Below are 21,041 nucleotides of genomic sequence, written 5' to 3'. Positions count from 1 at the left end.
GCCAGCTATGTATGGCACAATTTCGTGAGCACTCGCAGTTAAAAAATCTTGTAATAAATTTAAATCGTCAAAATTTCCATCAGTATCATTGATTTCGGTAATTCTATGCCTATCTGTTGTTATATTAATACGATTAAATGGAAACAATATGCTAATATTTTCTAACGGAATGCAATTACCCCTAAACTTTTCTCTTAATTCTAAGTGAGTAACGAGTTTTTTGTAAATTGTCGTGTCGTTGGATTATTATTATGCCCTAATATATTACCAAAAAAAGTTCTATATGGTCCTGACTTATCTTATAAAATCGTATTGTAAGAGGCCTTCGCCTATTTATATTTATTTATATATTTTCATTAAGGCACTGGCGTGACGGTTTTTCTATTGAGTGGCAGCCCTGCTGGGACTCGCAAAGGCCGGTTGCAGGTCCGGCTGGCAAATCCGTGAATCGTCTATATAAACATGTAAACAACTTTAATCGTCAATAAAAGTCACCAAATATTCAACAAACAAAAAGATGGAATTAAAAAAAATTACTGAAGTTAAAAATAAATAGATAAAATAAAAGAACGTGAAACTTGGTGCGATGTTTTATTTTGTAAAAACAATAGTTTTTTAGTTGTTCATTAATCGAGTTGCAAAAATAAGGGAGGTTCAATATACCCGTCAGAATCCGTATTTGTTTAAAATCTGAAATTTACATAAAACGTATTAAAAGTTTAGCGCAGGGGTGGTGGTGACGGGTGGTAATTATACACATATTGAGCCGCTGCAGTAATGTTTTATTGAATATTATCGGTGTTGTTTTCATGTTTATAAAAAGCGGACGCGAGACGACGCGTCCAAACGCCCGGAAGATTGCCAGTGTAGAGAATAACCGTCACGTCAGTGCTATTCAAGTGCTGCTACTCAAGTTTTGGCCATAACAAATCTAGGCTCCCAGAAAAGTTTAATTATACTTAGTTAATTCAGTGCCAAAATTAAATAAAAAACAAATTGTCAATATAGTATTAAGATCTTTCAAGGGCATAGACTTTTGTCACTACGTAGACGATATATTGTATACCTATTAATATATTATATTTAAGGAAGTTTGCCAGTTTTCATTGCAGTTTTTTCTGTCAATACTAATAGAACTTGCGGATCTTAATATATAATAATATAACAAAAATAAAATAATTTTAAATCGTATTTTATTCTTTTACTTAAATTAAATAAACCTGATTGATGTTCCCAAATGAAATACGACGGTGTTTTGGAAACGAGTGCATGTGAATAAATCTACAATAATTTTGTTTACGGAATTCAATATTATATATTATATAAGTAACATATGTTTATTTGCATAACTCTCTCGCTCTATCACACGCACTTGTGAATCCGTGCGAGAGAAAAGGGGATATACTCACCCATCTCTCTCTTACAAAATTCTCTAACAAAGCGGTATAGCATGGGCACGTGAAAATTAAAAATACTAATGTCTTTGCCCATTTCAGTTGCCAAGGGAGAGCTTTTTCAAAATTTAAACTTATTAAGAACTATTTACGATCGAGCCTGAGTCGAGAAAAAAATAAATGGTTTGGCAATAATTTCAATAGAAAATGAACTTTCTAATCTCTCAATTTTAATGTTTTGTGGACAAATAAAAGCCAGACAAATTTATTTTACCAAAAGTTAAAAAGTAATTATTTTCATAATTTTCCAAATTTTTGTTACTTCTCTATTTTTGTATTATATATTTAACAAAAAGAATCCATCACGCCGGTGTTACCAGAGTGCTGCCAAGTTTTGACCACATTAAACCTAAATAAATACATATTTAAATGGGCTCCCTATACTACCCTAACATAGCAATTTACAATTGCGAAATTCAACTAAGAAGAGAGAAGGGAAGCCTTGGCTTTGCTGTTCTACAGACAATGAGCTTGGTAGAGCTAGTTTGAAAAAATGAATGAATTATCAAGTATCACATCGGTGGTCAACAGTTCGGCGACGAGAGTCCGTCACGCTAGTGTTACCAGAGTGCCGGCAAGTTTTGGCCATATTAAACCTAAATAAATACATATATAAATAGGTGCCTTACATACTGTATGTGTATCGTACCTATTCGTTTTTTAATATAAATAAAATGAGATTGGGACTTAGCTACAGAGGCGCTAGCGTTAGCTTCTAGCGTTTATGGCAATGCTAAACGTCATGTTTGCGTTGGCCGCCGCTCGGGTGGCATAACATGGGGCCGCGGTGAGCGGGGAACGGGCAGCGGGCAGCGGGGGCTATGGGGCCGGACGAAGCGTCGGCGGCGACCGAAGGGGCTGAAGGCGCCGAGGCGATGGAGGTGGCCGAGGTGGCGGAGGACCTCGACACCGCCGTCCCCGTCTCGGCCTGCGCCGTCGACCAGATATGTCGCTCCTGTATGCGAGAGGAGCCCGAGCTAGTCGACCTGTTCGACGGAACCGAGGAGCAACCGCTGGCCCGCAAGGCGAACCTCTCCCTTGCCGACATATTTATGCTCTGCGCCCCCGTTCAGGTGAATTAATTCTTCTCATTTGTTGTAGTCAAATTTATTTTAAAAAATCCCTTATGCAATTATTCGTTGCAGAGTATACTATTAAACGTTATTTATTTAACTATATTTATTAATCGTTATTAAATATTCTCTAATCAATTTTTTTATATCTGATTCGAAAAATAATATATTTTTTTCCACATAAAAACTGTTTCAGGAATCTAATTGATAATAGTCGTTTTGACCAATGTCTGAAAAATACTGAGTCGCTTTTAAACAAATTAGCTGATCACACTATGTGTCTGTTGTAATTGTCTGCTTATAATTCAATAACCCTTCATATCCCACAAATGCATAACATTATCTTATTGGGGGTTGATTAGCGTCCAACTTGTGTTAAAGTAATGGATCCACATCTCATCTTCAGTAACAATTTGACTCAAAAATGATTCTTAATTATTGGCATATTTAGATTTGCTGCATGAAATATCCATATTCTGTAAATTAACACCTTTCCTAACTTTTTAAATATCTGTTAATTGATCTAGGCAGCTTCTGTATCGTTAACCCTTTGGACGCGATAGTCGACTGCAGTCGCACAACTGATTTTTTTATTTCTTTACGCAAAAATCAGTAAAAAAAATGCTTTTCAAGAAAAAACTTTTTTTTGTGAATAAACATAAAATATCATTTTAAATAAATAAAAATTAAAAAAACAGAATATTTAAACACAGAATCAAGGTAAAATTTGCATTTTTCAAAAAATAAAAATAAAATATTATTTTTGATTAACGCGTCCAAAGGGTTAATCTAGGACCTGCTTTGCTGGCAGCCCTAATATCCTCACTAACGACCAGTCAAAATTCATGATACGAAATTTTTACAACCATATTTTCCATTTTCTAAATTGAATGGCATCGTTGTTTTTAACTGATGACCGAGTTGAAACTCATTAAGCATTATATAGCTTAACTGAGATAGTTTTATCTCTAAAGCCACTGTTGATTTAGAGTTCAACATATCGAAACAAAAAATATCCTGTTACTAAATAGCATCATTGATACGACTACTGTTAATAAACACGGAAATAATAGTGAAATTATTGTTAATTTATAAAAAATTATACATTTTTGCAAATGTAAAAAAAACCTGCAGACTCATGGAACAGCCTGATATATATCTATGTATACAATAATGAAAGAGTGAAATTTTTGACGTTGAATTTCCTACAAAACAATTCTTATTACGTCCGATTTAGTTGTCCTGACACTGTTCGTGTTAAGCTTACGACGTAACTATGAAAATAAACCTTCCACAAACCGCCGCGATTATAATTAGTGACTAGAAGTACTCAGACAATAAATAATTATTTGAAATGTATTTCAGCTCATGCAACTGTTTTTGAATAAAACACGTAGTTTGTGTAATATTTGCATAAGTGTATAAAATTCGCCTTTACAAACCGTTCCAAATAATGAATATTAGAAATTTAAATTATTTCAAAACACAGTACGTTTTGTTACGGTCTTTTATATTTATTTTTTGACTCGATCTAGATAATATTTTTTTTAAGGTGATGAAAGAGGATGGCCTGCCTCAGAAAGTGTGCGGAAACTGTATGGAGAGCTTGGCCGCCGCTTACTCGTTCCGCAACCAATGCGAAAGGAACGACACTATCCTCAGAGGGATCCTGAAGCATCCCGGCACTGTCCATATCAAACAAGAGCCCGACGTCGAATCCATGATCGACGTGAAGCAAGAATACGACGACTACGATGACGACGATCACTTCGCCAACAACGACGACGACGACGAGGAAGACGAAGATGACACCCTGATCGAGATCAAGAAGAGAAAAAAGCTTAAACGCCTGAGAGAGAAAGGCGAACACGCGTGCACCCATTGCGGGAAGCTCTTCTACAAAGAGTCCAGGCTGCTGAAGCACTTGAAGATCCACGTCAAATCCGGCAAGAAAGAATCCTCACACTCTTGCGAAATATGCAAGAAAACATTCCTAAAACTCTCCGGGCTCAACCGGCACATGGCCATCCACGACGCCGAGACGAAACCGTTCGAATGCAACCGCTGCTTCCAGCGGTTCAAACGCGAAGGTTTACTCTTGAGACACATAGCGATCCACACGGCCGGAATGGACGCTCAGCTGGTCGACAACAAAGAGACCGTTTCGCAAAAGTATCAATGCGAAGATTGCGAAGCGGTGTTCGATTCGAGGCACTCCCTCTCCAGCCATATGAGAATCCACAAAGAAAAGGTCAAAGAGAAGAACTTTTCTTGCAATATTTGCGAGAAGAAGTTCTCGTCGAAAAACCCGCTGAATCGTCATATGAAACTGCATTCCGAAGAAAAGCCGCACAAGTGCACTTTATGCGATAAGCGATATTCTCGACAAGATCAGCTCCTAGACCACATAAACAAACACAACGGTGTCAAACCAAACGTCTGTCCCTTCTGCAGTAAAGGTAATTCTCGATACGATCTTCGGCGATTGAACTATTCGTCAAGCTAAAGCTGATGTTATATTTTCAGCGTTTTCACAATTATGCAACCTGAAGGATCACATGCGGACCCACACCGGAGAAACGCCATATCTTTGCTCGCAATGCGGCAAGGGCTTCAACAATGGATCAAATCTCAGACAGCACATGATGAGGCACACCGGTTTGAAGCCGTTTTCTTGCAATTTATGTCCCAAGCGCTTTTCGACTAAAGGTTTTTATTTTTTGCAGATTTTTTTCTATGTATTTTTAAGATTTTACTATATGTATTTTTATTTTTATAGGTCAAATGACTTGTCATGTCGGAACGCACACGGGGGCGCATCCTTACGTTTGCGATACTTGTGGCCATGCGTTTACAAAGCCGAATTCTCTCAAAAAGCATAAGCTCATACATCTGGGTGTCAAGCCACACGAGTGCGACGTTTGCGGAATGAGGCGAGCTATTCTAATTATACTATTAGTAGAATGAGGATACTTTATAGGTTACACCTTAAGAACAAAAACACTCAATTGTTGATTCAAGAAATAATGCCAGATGTAACACATTCATTTTATTCAAAATATTTTTTTAAATATGCCATTTCAGTGAAATCATATCTGAATACGTTTTCACTGGTAGATATATATTTTAACCAGTGAAAATATCATTTATCTGGCAGCTGCTAGTAAAATTATGGGATTTCAACTTTTCCATATGCAGTAATATATACATTTATATACTTATCATTATTTATTACATGCGATGTATATATGTTACAGTGAAGTTATATTTTCACTAGTGAAGTCTGAATACATTTTAACAGTAGATATATATATTTCTACTAGCGAAAATATAATTTAAATGATGGGCGCTAGTGAAATTATATACTGCTCTAAAATGTCATATGAAACTCAATTTGACAGTTGCAAAATGTCCATTTACTTTCAAACCCAAACCAAACCTAATGAAAGTTTTGAAACTAATTATATTTTTAGAACTTTCATTAGGTCAAATCCAAAGTAGGAACTAAGCCAACTCATTTCTCAGAGGATAATAAGCAGAAGAAGTACAGACAGATGTTGCATTTCGCATATTGCACCATAGTTGGTCTGCACTTCGATATTACACCGTTTTAAAAATATGAAATACGACTTCTGGTATGAGAGTATTGGTCAAAGTATATTCAAACCGAATTTTGATCAATAGAAAGGCGCAAAAACAATTATCACTTCTCAGAAGTAAAAAATTCACGTCAAAAGCAATAAAATCGTGTTGGCGCTGTCGCAGTGGGAACGCTCGGTAACGAGCGTTCTCACTGTGACGGCGCCGACATGATTTTATTGCTTTTGACGTGGATTTTTGACTTCTGAGAAGTGATAATTGTTTTTTGCGCTCTTCTATTGGTCAAAATTCGGTTTAGATATGCTTCATTCGATTCTCAGTTATTATAAGTCGTAATATTGTTATAAAAAATCTTAATGTGAGCACTAGATAACCGAGCTTTCCCATTGTAACTTCTAATTTTAGTCAGAAAAATGCATGTCATTTAATGAAATACTATGAATCTTAATAACATTTTTGTGCCCCCTGGAAAAAACTGAAATGACGTCCTTGACTATATGTTACAACCAGGTAAACACAATCAACAACTACAAAATAAGTAGTGAGAAATAAGTAGTGTTTTTGAGCCTTGCCCTGCTAACATAAACCTGCACTGGGTGTCGCATAGTTTTCGTGAAATTTCTGATCTTTAGGAGAATTGGCTTAACTTTATAATTGATACGTTTATATACGTGAAATATTTAAAAGCATCGACATATGTATGTTGTTTATTTTGCGGCACTCAAACTGTCGATTTAAATTTTATTTTTATATATATATTACAATATATTTTTTCTTTTGCGTTTTACTTTACATTTCATATAATATATAACCAGGAATGATCATAGAATAAATATACAAAGAAAAATAAATACTGAAATAAACAAACTGTTTATGATTTACAACTGATAATGAATAATAAGGTTTCTTAAAAATGTTAGGTAGTAAAATAGCAGTTTATTTTATAAATATTAGAATAAATAAAACTTTCATTGGTTGTTGTAAATATATTAAAACATTACTAATTGTACTTATTTATATGTACATTAATAAATCTTAATATAGTAATATTTTATATCTTCGTAAAAACGTGTAGATTTTTATATAGGCGTGTAAATGTTATTTTTAAATAACGATTATAAAGTAATACCAGAAATAATAAATTTATATAACCTCAGTGAATATAAATTTAAATAAAGATTTTGACTCACCATGTAACACCCTCCCTGTTTTATTTTGTCAGTAATAAACTATATTTCTGCATTATCAATTGTGGAAATCATTTGAAAGATTTAAAAAATATAGTATTTGGCACAACTGATTTCGGCTCATCGTTTTAAAAAAATATTTCATGATCACTTGGCGGCTTTGATATTTTATTATTTTCTTTTATAACTTGTCTTGCCATTAAAAAAAATAATTAAACTGAATCAAAATACAAATTTCGAAGCAGAGGTTTTTGCGTGTATTTGATAAGTAGCTTTCGAAAGTCTTCTTATATTGTAAATTATATTTCAAAGAAATGATTTTTTTGTTTGAAATGCATCGCATCAATGAAAGAATTATCACTATCGGAGAAATCTTTCGTTTTATGGAGATGTTGTGTTGCATAAAACAACAGTAAAAAATGCGAAAATTGTATTCAAAATATTTGTAAAGGATCTGTCTAAATTATTCACGCCTTAATCCTATGAGCGGTATCGTCGTATTGTACGGTAGTCAATCTTTCACTGTTTTGAGGTAACCAGATAGTTTTATATTTACATACATAACTGAAGAAGTAATAAGTAAAAAATATATTTGTATGTTTTTGTAAATTTGATTTAATACAAATTATTTTTATGAAATATAATAGCAATAAAATAAATAAACATAGCAAAATATATTTTATATTTATTTTGTTTAATAAAAAATATTGAGATCATTTAAATTGTTATAAAAAAATCCACAAAAGCCAAATAATATATAAAAAATATGTAAAATAAATGAACGAAATTTATTAAATCAAAGCAATAAAACTAAAAAAATTAATAATTGACTATAAATGCAATATAAAATAATAATAAATAAATAATTATGAAAAAATACGTTAAATTAACTAAGCTAAAACTTTTATTTAAACAAGATTGTTTAAAATAAAAGATACCGTTTATTTACATTTTTAATATTTTGTTGCGTTCTTTTTGTCTTGAAACTTTTCAAAGCAATTCCGGTCAAATTGTTTTTATTTGTAAAATACTTCGTAAAATATACTAACTATATATCAATTGCCTAATCTATATTTTTTAAATGTGCTGGCAGACGATAATAATATTGTCTATAATCAAGTGTTGAAAAATACGATATAATTGAGTATAAAACATAAACGTGTTTGTTTTACAATATGAAGCAAGTAATACATAATTAAAGTATATATATCTAGGGCAGGGCTCGGCAACCTATGACCCGCGAGTCACCAAGTGACCCATTTCAGTTCTGCAAATATAATTTTTTTAACGTGTTACGATGTCACGACTAGACCACATATATGGTTGTTAGGATCAAAAATATTCACTGACCCGAATAGTCTTTTTAATAGTCACATTTTTGCCGAGGCCTGATCTAGGGTGACACTTAATTTGTGATTAATTATTTCATCGATAATATTTTTATAATATGAAACAAGATAATTATATACATATTAAATACCGATAATTAAAGTACATATTTAGAGGCGACACTAAATTTGTGATTAATTATTTTATTGATGATATTTTGCCAATTGCATTAATGAATAACTTAATATATATTTAATGACCAGTTTCCTGTGTGTAAATGTGTGAGATGCCAAAACATTATATTTCAAAAATCAGATACTGTTTTGATTTTTATTATTTTCCGTCAATTTATATATATGTATAAAGAAAAAAATTATAAATTTTCTTTACTTACTATTGACAAAAATATATAATTAAGATGAATACCAGCAAAAAATTATATACACGTCACACTAAGCAATAGAAAATAGTTGTGAAATCCTTACTATAAAAAAGTACAATAATTACTGTAATTCATAACAAAAGTATTTTTTGGATTATCATGATTTTAAATTTGTGCCAAAAATCTTTTACATTGTAATTCAACAGATACTGATAATGTAATTTTATTTCATCAGATTTTCTTGCAAGGATCATTTGAAACGACACTATAGGATTCACACGGGAGAGAAGCCTTACAAATGCACATATTGCGAAAGATCCTTCACACAGAGCAACGATCTCGTGAAGCACACCAGATCACACATCGGAGACAACATTTACAAGTAACATTAGTTCGATTACGTATGATTCATCCGATGCATATTTAACGATCGAATGATTATTTTCAGATGCACTGTGTGTCAAGAGAGTTTCCGCTTGCTGAGTGAGCTGAAGAATCACTATCCGATTCATTACCTGAAAGACGCGAGCGGCATGCTGCTCAAGGACGAGCTGCAGCTGCCAACCATGTCCGAGGATAATAAGACGTTGATATCGTTCGACAAGCACCTGGACAAAAGTGTTATATCTCAGTTAGTGGTGACTCAGAACGACTTAGAAAATTTCCAAAAAATTCAAACCAAAACTGAACCTAAAGACTTAGTTCTCGGCGAGGAGATTGTGACGGCGAACGAAGTCAAGGTCTATGTGGTCGATGTGCAGTTCGGCGAGCCGCTTGAGAAAAGTGTTGTATAACGAATAATGATTTACGATGCAGTAGTGCTATTTTTTACTGTCACATTTACAACGTGTAGTTTTAAACAAGAATATGTATTTTTATTGGTAAAACAGTATTTTTTTTGACATCGTATGGGTAAGAGTGACAAATAGATAAAACGTTCATGAATTAGAATCAGCTAGACTAAAAAGCCACACATTTTTTACACAGCTAAATCAAAGTGAGTGTTTTTTCTGTTAGTCACTATTAAATATTTTTTCTGTATATATTATATAATTATATACTAGCGCGTTTGTATCGGAGGTTTGCGAAGGTTGCTGTGCAGCTGTTTTCTTAATAATATCTAACAATCTTGTTTACTTTTCCATATTTTTTTTTTAAAAAATTATTAACATTTGAAAAATATGCAAATAGTACGATTTTTTTTTAAGAATATAACTATGCAGCAGCTGTTGGTTTGTATCCATTTAATTTAAGTCATAGTGTCATATTATTTTATACTTTATCTCAAGATCATGTGATTTGTAGTGTAGTTTTAATTGAACTAATAGTTTTCCTGAAGAATATTATTTATAAATTACCAACTTTTTTATTCTACTTATTTAAAGAAGGCCACTATTTGATTAGTCGTTTTTTTATTGGAATTTTCGGATGATTTTAATGCTTAAAGAGTCGTTGAGTTTTAAAATCTATGTTCTCGGTGTGTAAAAACTATTTTTATCAATGTAATTTAAAAAGAGAATATTTTTTAATGCACATTGAAAAAAAAACCATTACATAATTTAAAAATATTATTTTCCTATAAGTGTATTAATTGAATATAGAAAATATATAAACACGTGATAGTGTTTACTATATAAAATACCAGTTTTTAAACTCAGTACCAGCTTAAAAAAAAATATATATTATATTATATATGTACGTATGTTAGCAAAATGTTATTGCTAGTTATATTGTATTTTGTTTAATGTTGATGTTTGAAATACTCCTGTGATCTATAATAGTTTTTATTAAACAGTCTAGTTAATCTTTTATTGTAAATACTCTTTTTCATGTGTCATGATAATGTATTATATATAGATTTTAAAACTCGATGACTCAAATTTATTCATTTAAAATAAATGCATAATCCTTTTCTCATTTTGTGGGAGCGTTTTAAATACACAATTTTATTGTATTGTCGTGTTGATTAATCAAATATTGGCCTTATAAATGGCATTTAGTTTTTAGTATCACTTTATCAATCCATCGACTGAAACATCCAGTGAACTTTCTGGTACATATTGCATATAATCGATCATTTCATTTATCAAAGTATCCTCAATATATTTTAATACGACGATGTTGGTAATTTTAGACCAATCCTTTAATAATCTTGTACTATTTTTACATTTAAGACTTGTGCCTATTAGTTGTTCTTTCGTTGTTTAATATAAGCAATAAAGTGTAAAGCTCGCAACAAAGTAATTTAATTTTTGTGCCGTTTTAAAGCATATTATTATTTGTTACGTAGGCTATTTGAGTATGTAATTAAATCTATCGGCCCGTAAATATATGATTTAGTTAAATGTGTATTTTTTACTTATGTATATTATACAAATTGTTTTCGTTGGTTTTATCGAATACATCAAATATCTATGTATTAAAGTTTGTTTTAAGTGTAATTAGACTGTATTTCTCTTCTTTTAGTGCCGGTTTATTCGTATTCACTTGTGCAAACTTTTGTGTATATTATCGAACTTGCACAATGTGAAATTGAGAAGCGAAACACTTTATGTACATTGTTACATTTTTCACGATTCGTTCTAAATAAAAGCAATTTCATACAGTATACTGTTTATTTTTAATATACAATATGCATGATCATATTTTTAAATACATAGTTATCTTATAAGTATATGTTGAAAACATTTATAAATGCTAAAAGTTGATATTATTATTAGATAATAATCTTTCTTTGACCCTTACGCTCCGGCAGTCTCCATGGAACTCCCCATTCATCATCCCACGTTGCTGTGGGACCGTCGAGTGTCCCTCTTCCTATAGTGGTATAATATTCAAGAAAATCTTAACATCTATTTAAAATTATATATTTGGTTAATTTAATAATCGAGATTGAAGATTATTTTTAACAATCTTTTTTTTACGCTAACACAAATCACTACTTTAACACTTAAAACGTGCACTTTTTAATTATAAAAGTTGGTGTGGGCACTCACCAAATACAATATCAATGAGAAATTTTCGGTCGTAAATATTGAATTTATGCAAAATTTTTGTCATATTGTCATAATGCATAAAATGATAGTTCAGAATACGAATACCATGTGTGACTGTCCTAGAATTTGTCGGCATCGATTCAAAATGAGAATTCGTTATGGTGTGATATTTATATAAACCGATTTAGTATTCGATAAGATTTTTTTTAAAAAAAAATCTCGTACCACTAATTATTTAATTTTGTATGGAAATAATTTTAATAACATCTAAAATATAATTAATCCCTATTGGTGCCCTAAAATATTCAAAAATGTCAGTAAGAATTTCATAAAAGCACGTTAACATGCGTCCGACTGTAGGATCAAATCCCCAAAAAACGCGTTAATCGGATTCCGGCGCTTTAAGTGTTAATAAATAAATTCATAATCGTATCGAGTTACGCATGTTTAAAACATATTTATGATATTTTTTATGAGATAAGTTCTAATTGTATATAAATAAGAAAATACATATATATATTATTTTAGTAGCTAAAACCTATTCTAGACCAATATTTTTTATTTGAAGTTACCATATTTAAATAAAATAAATAAACTACTGTGTATAAGCAACGTATACATATTATTAAATTTTAAGTACTTATGAACAAATAATACCCTTTTCTATAAACATTAATAAATCCATAGTTTTTATAAATAAATTAAATTAAATAATTTTTGGCCACTTTATAGATCATGCGTAAAGTTATACCACAATAAAAAGCTTGACTATTGAAAATTTGACACAATCAGATTTAAGTGATAATATTGATTATTAGATTATTTGCCTATAGATAATTATCATTAAAAATGGATTAGAATCACTAGTTGAATCATTATACATATTTTTTTTACTTATCAATTTTAAAATGAATCCAATCTTTCATGAAAAAAGTAATTATAAAGTGTAATATCAATAAATTGTGCGTGTAATATAGCATACAGTTGGAAAAATATTTAAAGTCAACTATAAAAATTAAACAATTAATTAATTATTAACGCAATATTCAATTAAAATTAAATATAATAGTAAAAATTCAAACATAACATTTAAATGCAAATGAGTATTTTGTTAAATAAATTATAAAACAATTATTAAAAATAAAGTAAGTTAAAAACAACAGATTTTGCCAAACAAAATCAAAAATATGAGATCATATTGAGAAAAAACTGATAATGATTTAAAATCTGTACGATATTTGTGGTAAAAATATTATGATGTAATTAATGAAAAACAAAAAAAATGATGGTTAAGCAACTCATTCGATGATTAATGGTATGTTATGTTTTTCTCCTTAGTTGCTCTTATCACCATCTCCATCTCTATCTTTATCTCCATCTCCATTTCCAACTCCATCTCCATCGCCATCTCCATCTCCATTTCTATCTCCATCATCATCGATTGAGTCTTCTTTAAGTTCTTCATGGATAATAGACTCGATGAAATTTTGCGCATCTCTCCTCAATTTCATATTATCGTCGATCAAAGAACGCAGCTCCAAAGAGTTGCGATCGGGCGTCAACGGAACGGGGCTCCTCACCGGTTCGCCGATCTTGAAGTTGGTCAAAGACCTGAAATTGTTCGATTCGTTGCTCTTTTCTTTCTTCATCATCTTCCAAGGAATTTCTTGCTTTTCTACAATCATCATATTGAGCGATTTCGATAGAGAATCGGCATTCTTATAGACGCTGGCAAATAAATCTTTGATCATCTGCGATTCCAAATGAACGTCAGAGATGATTTGAGCCACTATTTGATTATCGGCATCGTACATAAGCTTGTCGCGCGTCTTCAAGCTTTTATATAGCAATTTGACGACGTTGAAGCACGACTTTTGCTCCTTTCGTTCGTCGATCGGAATATTAGCTGCCGTCGTTACGTGATTCTGGATAGATTTTAACAGTTCCGACATATCGTTATCGATCGGTTTGGGACGTATTTCATTAGTTCTTCGAATTATAGAGTCCAACCTAGCGCACAATTGATTCCAAGCCTCTTTGAGTAGAAATATTTTGTTATTAAGAGTCTTTGCTTTCAATATCCATAATTTTACTTCGTTTATATATTCCGTTTTATCTTGATTGTCGTATTTATCAATACTGACCAATTCCGAAGTGATAATATCGTTCAATAAAATACTCTTCGTTTCTAATTTGCGTATCTCATTCTCTGAATCGGGTTTAATCGCTTGTAAATTATCGATTAAATTTTTCACACAATCGAGTCTCAAAACGATCGCTTCTTTGAACGTTTCGTATAAAACTTGTTCGTTAAAAATAAAGTAATGTATGTACGATATAACACCCATGAGATGGAAGTAGTTGAGATTCATTTTTGGATTTTCAATGTTCAACTTGACCCTCGGTGAAATTTTCGGTTTTATTTGATCGATCAATTTATCTCTTCGAAACAAATATAGCATAACTTTAACTCGATCGCTCCAATACTTCATAGCGAAAGAATCCAATTCAACTTCGCATTTATTCGTGCTATCGATGAAGATCTGATCATTGATATTTATGCGAGTATCGTTCAGAACCCATCCTTGCAAAGTCGCAAATAGAGTTCTTTCGTCGATTTCATAACTCAAATATTCGTAAGTCGAAACCGAGAATATAACGATGATTTTTTTATTTAATATGTTGTCTAAATCTGTAAATACATGGAACATTACCGGCGATACTCCTCTCTTTAGAGGATCCCACTCCAACATCTTTGTAAACCAGGGTTCTAACTTTGATTTAAGACATGAGCTGATCTTATTTTCGGCGAATATTTCATTCGAAAATGTAACCTCATCGTTTATGTTCTCATATGCGCATATTTGATCGGAGGCTTTCTTTTTTAAATAAGGCATCCATTGTACGGGAGCCATGTACGGTAAAAACGGACGGATTCCGCAAATAGCTTCGAAAGCGATCAGTCCGAACGACCAATAGTCGACGGTGTAAGAGTGAGTCCTGGAATAGTACAACTCCGGAGCTAAATACTGCAAGCTTCCGGTGAAATCAGAGCATAAGGTATCGGAATCGGAGTTGAAGTCTTTCAAGCGTCCCAGATTTGTCAGTTTATATACATAAGTACGGTTAAACGAAGGCGATTCGAAAGTTTTCCGTACAATACACTCCGGTTTTAGATTGTGATGTATTAAATTCAAACAATGCAAGTGACTAATGGCGTTCTTCACATCGAATAACATGCACCTGACCTCTTGTTCGGGCAGACCGTTGACGTTCTCCGGCCGGTTCAAGAGCTCCCTAAGATTTCCACCGTCGCAGAATTCCATACAAAGAATCGGAAGCTTCGGCGCGTTACCGTTCGTCACTGGGGGTGTTAAATCAATCGATCTATTCACCTTAACGATGGTTCTATTGTTGAAGTTCGACATTGCCTCGACTTCGATGATCCATTTCATGACGAAATCCGGTTGTACCTCTTCCATATTCCAATGACACACTTTCATAGCTATTTTTTCATCAGAATTGGCCTTTTTCAGTAAGAAAACTGACCCAAACGCTCCAGAACCGAGTAATTTTTGGATTTCCCAATCGCCTATTGTAGCACCAACCTCCATTTTGATCTTATTGATATAAAATATATCGACTGTGATCTGTAACTTTCGCGATACAATATGTCGATGCGTTAAGTACAACACACGACGGGACAATGAAAACTGAACGTCAAATTCGATCAATACTCAGTGTGGCCACTGAAAAAAATGTTATATTTAGCTCCGAGTTATATTCGCTGAGTCATACTCTAATAATAATTAGTGATGGGAAAAATTGGCAATTTTGAAACGGACGGAATTTTTGTAAAGAGGTTAAGAAATAATAAAACAATATTATTGGTAAATCATTTAGTTCAGCAAAGATCAGAAAACGCAAATTCAACCTACTAAAACATAATAAAAGCTTTTATAACATTACTTGCCTGTCAAAAACCAGCATTTATTTCAAATCTATGTATATAATACAACACAAAATCCCAATACATAAATACAAAATTTAAATTCAAATATATTAAAGTGGCTGCCAACAGCATATTTCGTCCAAATATTGTGACCACCCAAATTAATCCAAAGTCTAACACAGCGATGTTGACAGCATGCGAAGCATGTGTCAATCTGTTTTTTTGCCGCACATGCACGGTTTCTTGATTAGGTTTTCGCATCAGATCTCTCCACCCTTGCCGAATCTGCCACTCTGTGGGCAGACTCGGCAAGGGTGGAAAGAACGAGGCTCAGTCTGGCCCGAGTACAAAGAAGGAGCCTCCTGAGAGTGATATCGAGCTTGCACTGGAAAGGCAGGCAATATACAACGGGCAAGCAACGGAAGAAGCTACAGAGCTGACACCGCCTCATCACAAACCTGCAGATATGGAGAAAAAGGGAGTATTAACACAGACACTCGTGGATCACGGATGCTTCGAAGCCTACCTACATAGGATAGGCAAAAAAATGACCCCTGCATGTAACCACTGTGGAGCTACAGTCGACAACGCCGCACACACACACATACTCTTTGAATGCACAGCATGAGAAAGAAAGGACTGCGCTGAAAGAAGCACTCCTCTAAGTCCCATCCATAATGAGAGACATAGAGACTACTCTTCGCATCGTGTGTAATGAAACGTAAAGAAAAAGCGGAGTGAACTCGCCAAAGAACGCACGGTAGAGGAAGCGTCACAACTCCCTAGCACTTTACAATAAAAGGGCTAAAATAGCCTAAAGCACTAAGGTGCTATAAGGACGCAAGACCATCTACCTTATCTAAACCACAAATGCGTCAAAGTAGTAGTCCCGAGGAGGTAGGACATGCACCTCCCAAAGAGTACGCAGCCCCAGATGCTGCGTTCCCAGAAACTGAGCAACCCCAAGAGGCTACTTTTATTGAGCTAGGGACAAAGAGAACTGCGAAGGACAACCGTAACAAACAAATTATAATCAACAATTTTTTAAAAAGTTTTCAACACTTGTATAAGATTTATTATTATATTGTAGTTATAAGATATATAAGAAAACGAATCAATATCTAACGTTTTATGGCCAAAAGCTGTATTGTGGCGGTAATTTCGTATCTACCGCAAAATTAGTTGGTGCAACAATACTTTCGTTCGACATCATAAGCAAAAATGACGAAGCATTCACCCCAAGACAAAATACCCATATTCATCCCTTCGAAGATGGCTCAAGTGTCTGAAAACGTCGACGACGACGGTTTTCATGTGGTATTTTGCAAACTGTACATATACGACTGCTTCCAAAACAAAAAGTGCTTCTTCAAAGGACTGGGAAAGGTTTGGATCCCGCCCAAAGACGACGACGACGACGACGATGACACTCTAGACCGCGTTTTCTACCGGTCCCCGAACAGATCGCCCAAAGACGACGGCAATCTTTTTCAAGAACCGTGCTTGCAACAAGTCAACTCGATCTACGGAGGCCAATTGAAGAGTCGCTTCTCTGGCCTGCACAATTTTAACGTCTCCAAGGACGCGCTGGAGCCGTTCGATCAAACGGAAGTCAACTTCGACATGACGCATTCTAATCCTGAACATTTGATCTCAGACGTGCACATCAACAGCGACATTATGCCTATAGACACTGACGATACGCAAGATTGGAGCTTGACGCAATCTTTGGTCAGCGAGGAAAATAACAATTCGTTCGAGACTTGCCACGATTCGTTCGTGGATCATATGGAGGTTGACAATTATTTAAAAGGAGTAAGTTTTCCAATAGCCATTTCCAACGAATATTATTGTTATTGCTACTAAAAATATGTTCATGTTTCAGACTGACGTCGAGGACGACACCAGACTACTCTCATTAGATGCACTGTACGACAGTACTCCGACAGCGACCAACGTATCCAACAAATTAGACTATGAGATGCTTTTACCTCACTCCGTCGTCGAGAGCAACTCATATTTAACGTTACAAAGCGATCAGACGTGCCAAGATCATATATCGGACTGCACCAATCCGTACACTGCATATTTCGATAACTGCGATGACGACCACATTTCGCTCGTCAACGAAGAAATTGACAGAAAAGATCATTTCGGAGACTATCTATACAAAGACAGCACTTACGACGGTGAGGACGAGCCGTATTTCTTAACCGACATCAGCGACTTGACTTCGGCTACAAAAAAAGAGAGACCTCAACATTTCAAGAGCTCGGATGTGAAATGTAACATTTGCGGTCGTAAATGCAGATCTATTAATGCCTTAAATCATCACATGCTGGTTCATAGTGAAGATAGACCGTTCGTTTGCGATATATGTAAAAAAGGTTGAAACAAAACAATATGGTTCTAAAGTAGTTAATTTACATGTGTTTTAATGATGATTTTTTAATTTCAGCTTTTAAAGAGCAACCCACTCTTCGTCGTCATATGTGCACTCATATGGATAAGCAACACCAGTGCGATATTTGTGAGAAGTATTTTGTAGAAAAGAGTTCTCTACGACGACATATTAACACTATACACGCAGACTTTAAACCGGGATCGGTCACCATTCAGAGCAATCCTAAACAGCAGATTTGCTGCAGTAAATGCGGAAAGATCTTCAAGTCTCTAGCTAAGTATACCATGCATCAGAACATGCACGGTAATCCAAATTATGAATGCGAGATATGCGGTAAGGTCTACGCTGGAAGATCTCATTTGCGGATTCATCAAAGAATTCATACGGGCGAAAAGCCGTACGTTTGTAACATATGCAACATGAAGTTTGCCTTTAAACACGTGTTGAAATCTCATCAGGCTCGCATTCATCAAAAAATTCACAAATTTAAGTGTAATCTGTGTTCGTTGTCGTTTATAAAGAAATCTGACTTGTCGGCGCACGCAGGTTGCCATATAACAAATTTAAAAAAGAACAAAAGGTGCTACGGATCTAGAAAGGTATTGAAGAAGTATAACTTGCAAGATTTTAGAAAAGGAGCTGTGCAAAAAAATGTAGCCAAATTTAATTTCGGAGTACCGACGAGCCCGGTGAACGGTCTTTTTGGACAATTGATCGACGCGCTACCGGATAGACACGACAAATCGGACAACGAGGAGCAGGATTTTGATTCGAGCGAGGATATAAACGAGCTATGTAGATCTCCGATTTCAACCGATCAAGGAAAAAAGAATAAGGTTTGCTTAATTTAGTATGTTACTATACCATACGTTATTTTGTGCTAATGTTTTGTATTCTTATTCTAAATATGTGTAATTGCAGATAGATTTTGTCATTTTAGGAATGCCTTGAATGTTGCAAAGCTTTCGAACGAATGGGAGATTTGAAACGGCACATCATATCGCACATAGTCGAGAACATCATCAAGAAAGCCAGAGAGGAGAATCACGCTGTTCCCATTTACGAATGCGAGATTTGCAACAATGTGATTTTCAAACAAGTCGACAAGTTCAAGAAGCATCTTAGGGAACACGCCAAGTTGACTCTGTACCAATGCGACGTGTGCGACAGAGCATTTGGCGATTCGAGCAATTTTTCCAAGCATAAGAAGGTACACGGCATTGCGTATCTCAAATGTACAATATGTACGAGGAAGTTCAACACGAAACGAATGATGATAAGACACATGGAGTATCATAGGCACAACAAGCCGAAGACTTGTTCTTATTGCAAGAAACTCTTTCATTTCGAATCGAACCTCAGGAAGCATATAAAGATAGCTCATCTGGCTAAAGGCAAAATGACTTACAAGTGCGAAGAGTGCGGTGCTCGGTTCAAGAGTGTGAAGTTAAAGTGGGAACATCAGTGGGAAGCTCACGGTATGAGGAAAGTGGATGCGGATTGTGTCGAATGCGGTGCAAAATTCAGAAAACACTCAATTCTGAGAGCGCACATCTTTAAAGAACATTCCGAAGCTTCCGGATCTAGATTTAATTGTTAGTTTTAAAAGAAAAATTTATCGTTCTAGCATCCACATAATATGTATCATTTAAAATACATACTTAAATTTATATATAATATTATATTATATATTGTTTTTAATAATAAAGTAAGTTTACAACAGCAATACACTAATCACAGAATTAAAAACATAAAGACGAGAAATCACAAACTTAATTCAGATGCATTGCTAGTTTTCCCCGAGTTCTCAATTTATGATTACTGAAAATTTTATGCAAAATTCATCGTATTATCTTGTCTTTGTGACAACAATATTACTGTACAGTGAAATTAATAAAATAAGTGAATGCATAGTAAGTTTAACTTGGAGCTTTATTAAAAGTTTATTTTATATATTTGATTTTTTGTTCATTGACATTATTTTATAGATTTACTATGTTATGTACAGTAATTGTACATAAAAATTTGTTTTCATTTTTTATATTTGCTTTTATGTTGCATACATAATCGCAATTTGTAGAAAAACTCAAAGTGACAAATATGTGTGTATTATATATATTAGATATAGCTTAAAAAATTATTTTGTATTATATGTATATGTAATATGTATGTATATTAAAATACTGATAAAACTACTTAATATATGTATATCATAATAAAATATTTAAATATTATCATTATATTTAAAACAATAGTAATTAAATATGAATATAATATATTATAGGAACCCATTATAACACAATCATAGTAAATAATTTTATTACTCAATTTAGGGCAAGGTTAGAATTGTTTGTACTTCATATAATTTATTACATTCTTATAAATTAAACATTCAAGGTTCTGTGGAATTTCAGTGGGTGGATCATAATATATTATATTTATTTCACAAGCACATGTATCTTATTAATACAATTTTTAAATTTTAATTTTAGGCATTAAAAAAATAATGTAATGTGCGTTATTGATGAGTTAATAACATTTTTATTATAACACATCGGTGCCTGTTTCTCGCTTTGCATTTATTGCTTGAAATTTTGGGCTCATATCTAATCTAAATGGCCTTTGATGAAAAGTGTAAAACATTAACGATAGGTTAGCACTGCT

General features: G+C 33.5%; 3 protein-coding genes across 3 annotated transcripts in view; 1 reads left to right on the top strand and 2 right to left on the bottom strand.

The window, feature by feature from the left end:
• LOC148238118 (sortilin-related receptor-like) overlaps positions 1 to 21,041 on the bottom strand; it is a 309,166-nt gene that overhangs the window by 84,538 nt on the left and 203,587 nt on the right. The gene's annotated exons all lie outside the window — the stretch shown is intronic.
• On the top strand, positions 2,194 to 20,104 carry LOC148238128 (uncharacterized). The gene is made up of 12 exons (XM_088181387.1): positions 2,194 to 2,527; positions 4,080 to 4,986; positions 5,054 to 5,236; positions 5,307 to 5,460; positions 9,261 to 9,407; positions 9,474 to 9,816; positions 13,360 to 13,619; positions 16,238 to 16,533; positions 17,190 to 17,788; positions 17,859 to 18,360; positions 18,432 to 19,213; positions 19,318 to 20,104. Exons 1-12 carry the CDS (start codon positions 2,276 to 2,278, stop codon positions 19,975 to 19,977), a joined length of 5,085 nt encoding a protein of 1,694 aa, XP_088037513.1. The 5' UTR covers positions 2,194 to 2,275; the 3' UTR covers positions 19,978 to 20,104.
• IKKbeta (inhibitor of nuclear factor kappa B kinase subunit beta) lies at positions 11,627 to 15,729 on the bottom strand. The gene has a single exon (XM_088205921.1). It carries the CDS (start codon positions 15,633 to 15,635, stop codon positions 13,356 to 13,358), a length of 2,280 nt encoding a protein of 759 aa, XP_088062047.1. The 5' UTR covers positions 15,636 to 15,729; the 3' UTR covers positions 11,627 to 13,355.

The sequence above is a fragment of the Plectrocnemia conspersa genome, unplaced genomic scaffold (assembly GCF_051122295.1).
Source record: "Plectrocnemia conspersa isolate PC_06_02 unplaced genomic scaffold, ASM5112229v1 ptg000002l, whole genome shotgun sequence".
In the NCBI taxonomy this organism is placed as follows: domain Eukaryota; kingdom Metazoa; phylum Arthropoda; class Insecta; order Trichoptera; family Polycentropodidae; genus Plectrocnemia; species Plectrocnemia conspersa.
This window is presented reverse-complemented; position numbering and strand designations above follow the sequence as displayed.

Bases quoted from the DNA above. Each gene is read 5' to 3' on its own strand.
- LOC148238128 (XM_088181387.1), top strand. From the start codon at position 2,276: ATGGGGCCGGACGAAGCGTCGGCGGCGACCGAAGGGGCTGAAGGCGCC. The intron at 4,987-5,053 runs GTAATTCTCGAT...TTATATTTTCAG, and splicing joins CTGTCCCTTCTGCAGTAAAG to CGTTTTCACAATTATGCAAC. The intron at 18,361-18,431 runs GTTGAAACAAAA...TTTTAATTTCAG, and splicing joins TTGCGATATATGTAAAAAAG to CTTTTAAAGAGCAACCCACT.
- IKKbeta (XM_088205921.1), bottom strand. From the start codon at position 15,635: ATGGAGGTTGGTGCTACAATAGGCGATTGGGAAATCCAAAAATTACTC.